At 47.9% G+C, this 12,917-nt stretch overlaps 1 protein-coding gene across 1 annotated transcript in view; it reads left to right on the forward strand.

The window, feature by feature from the left end:
- Positions 1–12,917, forward strand: part of ASS1 (argininosuccinate synthase 1) — a 67,926-nt gene that overhangs the window by 33,734 nt on the left and 21,275 nt on the right. Inside the window, exons 8-10 of the mRNA XM_044269193.1 lie at positions 5,458–5,528; positions 6,377–6,407; positions 11,928–12,018. Of these exons, the coding sequence (XP_044125128.1) occupies positions 5,458–5,528; positions 6,377–6,407; positions 11,928–12,018 (193 nt within the window). The remainder of the gene's footprint in view (positions 1–5,457; positions 5,529–6,376; positions 6,408–11,927; positions 12,019–12,917) is intronic.

The following is a 12,917-nucleotide window of genomic DNA, read 5'->3' on the forward strand; positions in this document are numbered from 1 at the left end:
ACATTTCCCAGGCCATATAACTCGATGAGACGGATTATTCGCTGGTTCTGGAGCAGTTATTGCCTGTGATGAATTCATTATTCCTCATTAGTCAGGATTGCAGTTGTCACTGATTCTTCCTCTGGTCCCAGTCCTGTGATCAGTGACTTTGCTTCTACATAGAAGGGGGTAATTATCTCTTATACGGTCCTGGGTGCAGGTTGTGTCTGTGTGTGGGATTGTGATGAGCAGGGGTCGGGTGTGACAGATTTGCCCCCTGGCACAGCCCGAGCTGCTGATTATTACCCATTCAGAATAAACAAAGAGCGTCATTAATTGACTAACAAGCTCTTGAAAATGAATGAGATCCCGGGAGCAGTGGAGCCGCTGGAGTGCGACGCTTCTCCCGATGTTACAAGGACAGTACAATATGCTGCTCTGTCCCATCTGGGGCCCATACTGCCGGCCCAGCTGTGCACGATCCAGAACATCCCCTGTGATACAATACATTCATGCCTATGCCTGCCTCTGTTCCTGGGAAAGCTGTGTGTGCAGCCATGCCGATTATAGGCATATAATTATTCTCTGCCAGCACAAGAGCTTACAATCTAACAGCTCTGTGTTACACAGTATTATACAAAATCAGATCGATTAAGTGAAATTGGATAATACTTTAAAACTTTAGATTTACTCTGTGCATTTTGCTACAAGCCCTAGGACTTGGCAGTATTATATGGGCACTATGAGGCGGGGTTGGGTATTGTATTGCGGTATTATTGGAGTACTGTATGACTATTGGGCAGTGTATGGTATTATTTTATCCTGAGTATCATTTGGAACTCCAAGGCAACCTTCTTTGGGGACTGTGGCAGTATTAGTTGGGGACTGAATGGCAATGTTGTTTTGGCATGTAGTACAGTTTGACACTATACTAATGCTTTATTTGGGCTCTGTATGGCGGTATCATTCAGTCACTACACGGCAGCATGATTTGGGCACTGCAGAGCAGTATTAGTCCTGAGTATTATTTGGGTATTGCACTGGTGGTATTATTTCACAAAGTAAAGAAGCATTATTTGGGCACTGTATGGCAGTATTAATTGGAGGACTGGATGCCAGTGTTCTTTTAATACTGTATAATGGTATAGTTTAGGCACCATGTGACAATATCATTTAGGTTTTGCAATGTGGTACTGACACTGTATATAGGCATAATTTGGGCACAGAATGGAGGTATTTCACACTGTATATAGCCGTAAGTTGAGAACACCATGGCGGTATTATTTCACACTGTGCATAGGCATAACTTCGAGCTTAGTATGGCAGTATTATTTTTACTCTGTATATAGGCAAACTTGGGCACTGTATGGTGGTATTTTACGGTGTATCTAGGAATAACTTGGGCATAATATGGAGCTTTCTTTCCCACTGTGTATATCTATAACGTGAGCGTGGCTTGGCGGTATCACTTGGCCGTTGCATGCTGCTGTATGGACTTTTTGAAGGCTCCATCATTGTAGATGTAGTTTTCCTTACTTCTAAAAATATATGGGCCCCACACAATGCCCTGTCTAGGGGCCCACACATGGTTTGATTTGGCCCTGGGCGATCTCCAGACAATAGTTGTATTGGAATTTCTCATGTGAGGTAAAGCCCCCCTCATGGCATCTCCTTCGTGTCCTCCATGGCCCCGAGCCACCTCTTGTCAGACATCTGAAGGAGCTGTGAGATCGCTATCAGGGAGACCCTCACTCCCTCTCCCACCTGTGCCCCCCTATAATGGTGGCATTCAGACCCTGGGGCAGCGGATAGATAAGTAAAAGCCTGGCTACTGATTAACTGTCCACGCTCACACCGACATGGGGCCGTCAGTGCATTCTGAGGGGCTTCCAGGCCATTCACTGCAGGGACAATTCATTCCAGGACCATGAAAGCAGACAAATTGGAGTATTGTTACTGCAGGTTATAAAAACCTCAGAGGACAAAGAGAGCAAAGGAAATAATGTTACAGGGTATCGCAAGGTATCTAAGCACTGGACACTGGGTTACAGTATGTCAAAGCGTATCTGAGCACTGGACATAGGGATACATTATATCACAGGGTATCCGAGCACTGGACATAGGGATACGTTATATTACAGGGTATCCGAGCACTGGACATAGGGATACATTATATTACAGGGTATCCGAGCACTGGACATAGGGATACATTATATTACAGGGTATCCGAGCACTGGACATGGGGATACATTATATTACAGGGTATCCGAGCACTGGACATAGGGATACAGTATATTACAGGGTATCCGAGCACTGGACATAGGGATACATTATATTACAGGGTATCCGAGCACTGGACATAATGATATATTATATTACAGGGTATCCGAGCACTGGACATAGGGATACGTTATATTACAGGGTATCTGAGCACTGGACATAGGGATACGTTATATTACAGGGTATCCGAGCACTGGACATAGGGATACGTTATATTACAGGGTATCCGAGCACTGGACATAGGGATACGTTATATTACAGGGTATCCGAGCACTGGACATAGGGATACGTTATATTACAGGGTATCCGAGCACTGGACATAGGGATACGTTATATTACAGGGTATCCGAGCACTGGACATAGGGATACATTATATTACAGGGTATCCGAGCACTGGACATAGGGATACGTTATATTACAGGGTATCCGAGCACTGGACATAGGGATACATTATATTACAGGGTATCCGAGCACTGGACATAGGGATACATTATATTACAGGGTATCCGAGCACTGGACATAGGGATACATTATATCACAGGGTATCCGAGCACTGGACATAGGGATACATTATATTACAGGGTATCCGAGCACTGGACATAGGGATACATTATATTACAGGGTATCCGAGCACTGGACATAATGATATATTATATTACAGGGTATCCGAGCACTGGACATAGGGATACGTTATATTACAGGGTATCTGAGCACTGGACATAGGGATACGTTATATTACAGGGTATCCGAGCACTGGACATAGGGATACGTTATATTACAGGGTATCCGAGCACTGGACATAGGGATACGTTATATTACAGGGTATCCGAGCACTGGACATAGGGATACATTATATTACAGGGTATCCGAGCACTGGACATAGGGATACGTTATATTACAGGGTATCCGAGCACTGGACATAGGGATACATTATATTACAGGGTATCCGAGCACTGGACATAGGGATACGTTATATTACAGGGTATCCGAGCACTGGACATAGGGATACATTATATTACAGGGTATCCGAGCACTGGACATAGGGATACGTTATATTACAGGGTATCCGAGCACTGGACATAGGGATACATTATATTACAGGGTATCCGAGCACTGGACATAGGGATACGTTATATTACAGGGTATCCGAGCACTGGACATAGGGATACATTATATCACAGGGTATCCGAGCACTGGACATAGGGATACATTATATTACAGGGTATCTGAGCACTGGACATAGGGATACATTATATTACAGGGTATCCGAGCACTGGACATAGGGATACGTTATATTACAGGGTATCTGAGCACTGGACATAGGGATACGTTATATTACAGGGTATCCGAGCACTGGACATAGGGATACGTTATATTACAGGGTATCCGAGCACTGGACATAGGGATACATTATATTACAGGGTATCCGAGCACTGGACATAGGGATACGTTATATTACAGGGTATCCGAGCACTGGACATAGGGATACATTATATTACAGGGTATCCGAGCACTGGACATAGGGATACGTTATATTACAGGGTATCCGAGCACTGGACATAGGGATACATTATATTACAGGGTATCCGAGCACTGGAGATCTGGACGCAGGAATACGTGATACTGCAGGGCCTTATAGTGAACAATATTCACCATCCATATATAGTCAGCAGTTGTTGTGGCTCAGTGGTTAAGAGCACCAATGACTTCCAGGTACTTGGCTGAATGAAGGGGACGTGATGCTTGATGCACCGTTTGCACGGTTTCCCTGGGGTGCGGTGACCCCGCTCGCCCTTGTTTTTCCTGTATTGTGGGTGTGTTTTTTACCCACTGAGCCCCGGGAGACGCATAGACGGCGTCTGCTGCGATGTGCAGACAATGGCGTGTGCCGCAGCTCAGACATCTTCATTATGTCAGGTACTCTGTATACAGTATGAACATCCGCCGCAGCCTTTCTTCTTCATGTGGGTGGCATGGCCTCTGACGGTGTGCAGGGGGTCGGCGGCTTCATTGTTGTGTTTATCGTGGGTGCATTGCTTACCCTTCATCGCCTAGCCCAATCAGGGGGACGCATCCGGAGAGAGCCTGCTGACCACCTAAGGGGGTCCACCTAGGTCCCAGTTGGGAACCTCTTCTTCCCGTGATGGGTTTGTTAACATATTAGGGTCCCCACTGAGACGGAAGCGGCTCTGAGTTATTCGGAGTAGTTGGTGTTCACAGAGAAAATGGAGATTTTTCATGTTTTTTATTCTTGGAAGGGAGGAATACATTTTCTTGGTGATTCCGTGAAGTGTGAGGGTTTTGCGCAAGGGGCCCGGCTGGTGTTTAGAATGCATAGAATCTGTCTGCTCACTCGCTTGGACATGAAGTGCGTCCCCTCGCTGCCGCTGCCGCGCTTTATCCGCTTACATTTGCTGTGCATTCTGGAAATGCAAAAAGTGTAAAACCCAAACTCATGCATTCTGATGAGCGCCGGGCCCTTGGCTCCAAACCTCTACCCCTAGGGGGTGGGTAAGGGCAGACATCAGCACCCTTCCCATCCCACGTTTTCCAATACTGTGGTGCCCATAAGGATTTGTGGGTTCAGAGATGCCTCGCGCTGCTCCTCCAGGGGCCCCACGGCCATCTTTGAGGGACATCAGCTATGTCCTAACCCTATGGGACCTGTCGCACACACATGCTCATCATACGCTGCCCCCAAACCCATTGAGCTCATTATAAGGCCGTCCCTGTTATAAATCACTCAGCTTACTTATAAACCAGAGGACAATGGCCGCCGCCACACAGCGTGGAGGATGACAGATTGACTTGGGAAGCGACAATTCACTTTATAGATTTGTTTCCTGAAAACTTCAGCCTCAGGACGATCAGGGGCGTAGCCCGGACCTCAATAGACCTGAACCTGCACAATAAACCGCATTCGTGCTCCTGCATATGGCGTATGACCACCCAGGGCCCCTCCTCGATTGGTATAATGGGCCATAGTGGAGGCTGATGGGGTGCTGGATAGCGCCTGGATGTACCCACACCGCTAAAAAATCTTTTTATAATATGTTATTTCTAGGCTGAGATATTACTGTGTAAAGTTACAGGCCTGAGGCTGCACTACTGATGCCAGAGAGAAAACCCAATGACTGGTCACAGCACTGTACACATGGAGCTGAGGCAACGATTAATATGTAATACATCTCCTTCCAGAAACATGGGATCCCCGTACCGGTCACCCTAAAGAGCCCCTGGAGTATGGATGAGAACATCATGCATATAAGGTAACGGAGGCCAGCATGACACTCGGGGTGCGGGCTAATGACACTCGGGGTGCGGGCTAATGACACTCGGGGTACGGGCTAATGACACTCGGGGTACGGGCTAATGACGCTGACACTCGGGGTACAGGACAATGACGCTGACACTCGGGGTACAGGACAATGACGCTGACACTCGGGGTACAGGATAATGACGCTGACACTCGGGGTACAGGATAATGACGCGCTGACACTCGGGGTACAGGATAATGACGCTGACACTCGGGGTACAGGATAATGACGCTGACACTCGGGGTACAGGATAATGACGCTGACACTCGGGGTACAGGATAATGACGCTGACACTCGGGGTACAGGATAATGACGCTGACACTCGGGGGTACAGGATAATGACACTGACACTGGGGGTACAGGATGATGACGCTGACACTCGGGGTACAGGATGATGACGCTGACGCTCGGGGTACAGGATGATGACGCTGACGCTCGGGGTACAGGATGATGACGCTGACGCTCGGGGTACAGGATGATGACGCTGACACTCGGGGTACAGGATAATGACGCTGACACTCGGGGTACAGGATAATGACGCTGACGCTCGGGGTACAGGATAATGACGCTGACACTCGGGGTACAGGATAATGACGCTGACACTGGGGGTACAGGATAATGACGCTGACGCTCGGGGTACAGGATGATGACGCTGACACTGGGGGTACAGGATAATGACGCTGACACTGGGGGTACAGGATAATGACGCTGACACTCGGGGTACAGGATAATGACGCTGACACTCGGGGTACGCTTGGGGTGAAACGCAGATAATACATTTGCTCTGTATCTCGTTGCAGCTATGAAGCGGGGATCCTGGAGAACCCTAAGGTGAGTGATGACGATGGTGGTGAGTGGTGTCATGCTGGCAGCCATGCTGTGTGAGGACTGCTATAGTGGCTGCGTCCCCTCCGTCTGGTACACAGCTGTGGTCATCTGACATGAGGGGATGTTACCGGTTTTCTGTCCCGGAGAGCTTACAATCTAGCCTGAACCCTCTAAGCATGCAGCCTTTATGCGGTCTTTACCCTCCTGTCTGTCGTGGAGTTGCTGCAGGTAAACAATCTGTCAGCACTGCTTACACCATCATTCAGGATGAGCGTGCCCCAGGGGGTGAGCGCCGCTGCTCCACTGCTCCGCAGCCCGAGGGGAACGTCCACTTTGTTCCAATATTTAGGTTAACATTCAGTCTTTGATCAGTTTCTCACCTCAGTGCTCGCAGGAATCCGGTAAATCTGCGGAGGCATTTACAGTTCAATCAGTTGTGGGAAAGCAAGATGACGGATAATCGAGCACAGAGGGCGAGAAATCTAAGGGTCACCCATCCCAAAAGACATCTATCATCTATCTGTGTAATATCTATCTATCTATTTATCTCCTATCTATCCCTGTAATATATATATATATATATATATATATAGACAGAAGAATAACACCGCAGCACTCCATTTAGTGAAAAAAGTAGGACCCTTTATTCACCTGTGCGACGTTTCGGTCCGCTTGCTGGGACCATTATCAAGCAATAATGGTCCCAGCAAGCGGACCGAAACGTCGCACAGGTGAATAAAGGGTCCTACTTTTTTCACTAAATGGAGTGCTGCGGTGTTATTCTTCTGTCTATATGATACACCTTGGTGAGGTGACTCCACCGCTGGCACCCATACCATCTACCACCAGGAGTGCTGCCTTGAATTTCCATTGCTATATATATATATATATATATATATATATATAATATATATATATACCTCCTATATCTATCTATCTATCTATCTTATATCTATCTCGTATCTGTCTATCTTATATCTATCCCTGTAATATATATCTATCTACCTCCTATATCTATCTATCTATGTATCTTATATCTATTCCTGTAATATCTATCTGTCCATCTATCTCCTATTTCTCTCTATCTCATATCTATCTATCTGTCCATCTATCTCCTATTTCTCTCTCTATCTCGTATCTCTCCATCTGTGTCTCTTTCCGCTCTACTCCCTTTCTTTTTTCTCTTTTCTCGCACCTCATCTTCTCAAACCAACTGCAGGGATTTATAAAAAGCAGATGGTTGGGCCATTTTCTGCCTCCTTGAGACCTGATTGAGGGGCAATGAGGCATTCTAATGTTAGAAAGATAGAAATTTACTTGCTTTAACTTCATATGGCGCTTTGAAAGAGTTCATTCAGACTCGGACACAACAACATCAACTGGGTGAATAAAGCATTGACGGCACAAGCATCCTGACACCAGCCTTCACTTCACGCCCCATTTCCTCCTAATCTCCCCGCGCTGCCCTCGCGCTCCCTCTCCTCTCCCCGCTCCTCTTTCTTACATTTCACTTTTATTAGAGGGTTTTTTATTTTTAGATACAGTCTTTATTTTTTATTATTTGCTTCTCTGTATTTTGCTTCACTTTCCTGGGGGGGGGATTTGTCATATGAACTGAGAGTGGGAACAGGAGTATCCGCACCACGCCGACAACTCGGACACCATTTTATTTGCTTTGTAATTATTTGATTTAATAGGGTTGTCAAGAAAATGGACACAAAGAGAATTTGATTTCCAGGGTTTAGCAAAAAGTCTTGGAATCTTGGAATTTCACGTCTCAACTTTCACTTGGCTTGAACCCCCTCTCTTAGCCTGAACCCCTTCACTTACTTTGAACCCCCTCTCTTAGCCCGAACCCCTTCACTTCGTTTGAACCCCCTCTCTTAGCCCGAACCCCTTCACTTAGTTTGAACCCCCTCTCTTAGCCCGAACCCCTTCACTTAGCCTGAACCCCCTCTTAGCCTGAACCCCTTCACTTAGCCTGAACCTCTTCACTTAGTTTGAACCCCCTCTCTTAGCCTGAACCCCTTCACTTAGTTTGAACCCCCTCTCTTAGCCTGAACCCCTTCACTTAGTTTGAACCCCCTCTCTTAGCCTGAACCCCTTCACTTACTTTGAACCCCCTCTCTTAGCCCGAACCCCTTCACTTGGCTTGAACCCCCTCTCTTAGCCTGAACCCCTTCACTTAGTTTGAACCCCTTCACTTAGTTTGAACCCCCTCTCTTAGCCCGAACCCCTTCACTTGGCTTGAACCCCCTCTCTTAGCCTGAACCCCTTCACTTTGAACCTCCTCTCTTAGCCTGAACCCCTTCACTTGGCTTGAACCCCCTCTCTTAGCCCAAATACCCTTACTTGGCCTGATACCCTTCTTTTGGTATGAACCCCTTATTTTAGCCCAAACCTTCTCGCTTGGCTTGAACCCCTTCGGCTAGGGCGTTGCTAGGGTCAGAAAACATTCGGGGCACAAGCCGACTGTGTTGAAATTGCACATTAAAGGCAAGCTTAAGGGGGTGTTCTGGTTTACGCAAATAAAGTGCAGGACTGCAGACATTATATAATACAACATTCGGTAACTTTCCAATATCTGTTATGTTTCACTTCCTCACCACTGCAGATATTTTTGCTTGGGCCCTTTAATAGTGATGGGAGTGGACCCTGGGCAGCCCCACAGATCATCCCCCCCACCCCCCTTGTTCTTGTTCCGCTGATCCGCTACTTGCGGGCTGCGCGGGCATGAGTTCAGGCACTTCGGTGCGCAATCCTATCCTGCGGCGCGTGATCCTGCGAGACCCGTGACCTCCCGCGGCGGAGTTCGCGGGATCATGCACCGCAGGATGGGACTGCGCACCGAAGTGACTGATCTCATGCCCGCAAGTAGCGGATCAGCGGACCAAGTACAAGGGGGGTGGTGGGTCGCCCAGGTCCAATCAATATTAAAGGGCCCTGGAATAGCCAAATAAAAAAAATTATTGCTACCAGCCTAACAACGGCCCTGTTTAGCCCAAATCCCTTCACCTGGTTTGAACCCCTTCACTTTGCTTGAACCCCATCACTTATTCCGAATCCGTTCACTTGGCCTGAGCCCCTTCTTTTGAAATGAACCTCTTCTCTTAGCCTGAGCCCCTTTTTTTTCCCAAAGCCCCTCAGTTGCCCTGAACTCCTTCTCTTGGCGTGAAGCCCCTCAGTTGCCCTGAACTCCTCCTCTTGGCGTGAAGCCCCTCAGTTGCCCTGAACTCCTCCTCTTGGCGTGAAGCCCCTCAGTTGCCCTGAACTCCTCCTCTTGGCGTGAAGCCCCTCAGTTGCCCTGAACTCCTCCTCTTGGCGTGAAGCCCCTCAGTTGCCCTGAACTCCTCCTCTTGGCGTGAAGCCCCTCAGTTGCCCTGAACTCCTCCTCTTGGCGTGAAGCCCCTCAGTTGCCCTGAACTCCTCCTCTTGGCGTGAAGCCCCTCAGTTGCCCTGAACTCCTCCTTCTCTTGGCGTGAAGCCCCTCAGTTGCCCTGAACTCCTCCTTCTCTTGGCGTGAAGCCCCTCAGTTGCCCTGAACTCCTCCTTCTCTTGGCGTGAAGCCCCTCAGTTGCCCTGAACTCCTCCTCTTGGCGTGAAGCCCCTCAGTTGCCCTGAACTCCTCCTCTTGGCGTGAAGCCCCTCAGTTGCCCTGAACTCCTTCTCTTGGCGTGAAGCCCCTCACTAGGCCTTAGCTCCCCTTTCCAGCCCCAGCCTGAGCCTATGTGGAATATCAGAGGCTGCTGGCCAAATGGAAACCTGTATTTTTTTTTTTCCGAGATCCTTCCTATTCCAAACTACAGTCGGACAGAATTTTACATTCCCCGCACCCCAGGCCCCCAGCGTTCCCCTGTCTCGGCCCCATTCCTGGCAGGGAATGCTGCTCCAGCGGTTTTTGTAGGTGTCTGTGTGTTTTTTCCCGAGCATGGAGCGCAGGGTGCCGGGTGATTGACAGGCATTACCACGCCCACAAGTCAGCAACCGCGAGCAATCAAATGGGCCACAGCAGATTTTAGCCGCTAACCCAGAAAGGGCGTGAATGAGGAGCGCGGAGAGAAGGCGCCTTCTTATTGTGACTCTGCCAAGCCTGGCATTAGGCTGATATGTTTTTAGATGAGTTTCTGCTTTGTTCCTCTCCGCTCCCCCTGATGTATTAACCTCGGGGACACGGTGCGAGCGCGTTCCTGCAGAGCACCTGCTGGGGTCACCCGCTCTGATTTCATTCTCTATTTTTGCAGAATAAACGGCTGTGATATAGACGGCGCTGTCTTCAGGCAGAAAGACTTCAATCTGGCGGCTTCTGATCGTGCGTCGGGTACAGGCGCTCGGCCTACGTGCCATTATAGGGCGCTGCTGTCAGCAGTTATTAGATGGGTATTATAATGGGGGGGGGGACAAAATGGCCTCCACTGTGTGGCTATAACTTGTACCGGATCCTTCCCCTGCCGTAATGGATGCAGCGAATGCCCTGCGCCAATATGGATGCCATGCTGACACACTCACTCGCCGGGTTACATTTCTGTTAAAGTCGTTACTAGGGATGAGCGCATCGACTTCAGATGTTTCGCAGGAGCTCCGTACAATATTAGAATGTATTGGCTCCGATGAGCCGAAGTTATTACTTCGCGAAGTCTCCCGAGACTGCGGGTAATAACTTCATAAATTAATTTGTACTGTAAAAAAAACATTTCCCGAACTCTGGTTCGGTTCCAAGGTAATATTCTCATATCTTACACTAGTAATATGGTGTGGACATGGAAGTGGCCAATCAGGTGGCAGCTTTCACTGTTTTCACGCAGGTTTGAAAATGAAAGAAACAACCTGATTGGTTGATTGAGGGCCTCACTTAGAACAGATAAGGTCAGTGTTGCCCATAGCCAGGGTTGGGCCCACCAGAGGAAATGATTGTGAGGGCCCACCCTCTGTGCATACAGGACCTTAGGGGCCCACCCTCTGTGCATACAGGACCTCAGGGGCCCAGTTTTACTAGGGGCCCACCCTCTGTGCATACAGGACCTCAGGGGCCCAGTTTTACTAGGGGCCTACCCTCTGTGCATACAGGACCTCAGGGGCCCAGTTTTACTAGGGGCCCATCCTCTGTGCATACAGGACCTCAGGGGCCCAGTTTTACTAGGGGCCCACCCTCTGTGCATACTGGACCTCAGGGGCCCAGTTTTACTAGGGGCCCACCCTCTGTGCATACTGGACCTCAGGGGCCCAGTTTTACTAGGGGCCCACCCTCTGTGCATACAGGACCTCAGGGGCCCAGTTTTATTAGGGGTCCAATATTGTCAGAGCTTGGGCTCACCGGAGCTTCCAGTAGGCCAGTCTGACCCTGCCCATGGCAACCAATGAGATTTTTGCTCTCATTCAAATGCAAGAGTTGCCCAACCAATCAGCTTTCGTGTTTCTGTTGCAGGTTAGAGGAAGGAGCGTTCTGATTGGTTGCTGTGATCGTGTCCGCCATACTGCCACCTCAGGTGTTCTTACCTCATAACTTCTCGTGTTATTTCCCTGCAGAACCACGCACCCGATGAGCTATATGTGAAAACGAAAGACCCCCGCACCTCCCCGAACACCCCTGACATCTTGGAAATTGAGTTTAAGAAAGGTGAGTCTGTGGCATGGCTGGAATCGCACAAGGGCCCTGGCTCCTGAGGGGGCCCCAAAGACTTGGGCCTCTTTCACACGAACGATACGGATTCTCTCTTGATCTGTTCAGAAAAAAAACTGATGGTTTTGCACAGAAGTTTAATCAGTTTTTTCCGCGTGGGTGCAATAAGTTTTTGATGCGCATGAAAAAAAAAAATCAAGAATTACAAACGACATCTCCATCCGGTTTTCACTGAAGCCCCATTCTCTTCTATGGGGCCGCAGAATATAGAACCTGCTGCCATGTTTCCTGAACGCAGAAATGATGCGTGAAAAATGAAATGGTCAGAATTCAATGCGTTCACGTCACGCGCCATGCCCGGACGGAAATCTCGCCTGTGTGAAAGAGGACTAATAGATCAATGTATACAATCGTGGTAGGCGGGGGCCCTTTTAAAGATTCCACATTAGGGTCCAGGTGAAGTTGTGTTTTTGGCCTTTATAAATAAAGTTATTTGAAACAAGAATGTGACATCCAGCTACATAGTGCGGCCGCTATGAGCCGGGCCGGAGACCCTTCGTTATTACATGCCGCACTGTAATTCTGATAATCTAATCATAACGGAATATGCTGTAAAATACTGGATATAAATAATATAATAATAATGCTGGAATTAATAATAACATTCAGTAATATAATAATTAAAATAAATCTAATGTTTATGATCCAATAGAATTATATTGTAATAAAACCCTATAATAATGAATACAATAGTACAGAATATTTTTTATTTATTATAAAATTAGTAATAAATATTGAATAGAAATAATAATAAATTATATTTTTTCATCTTTAATTTTCCGGTGTTTTCCCGCCCGCCACCTGACAATCACCCGCACTATAACACGTGCTCCCTG

The sequence above is a fragment of the Bufo gargarizans genome, chromosome 9 (assembly GCF_014858855.1).
Source record: "Bufo gargarizans isolate SCDJY-AF-19 chromosome 9, ASM1485885v1, whole genome shotgun sequence".
In the NCBI taxonomy this organism is placed as follows: domain Eukaryota; kingdom Metazoa; phylum Chordata; class Amphibia; order Anura; family Bufonidae; genus Bufo; species Bufo gargarizans.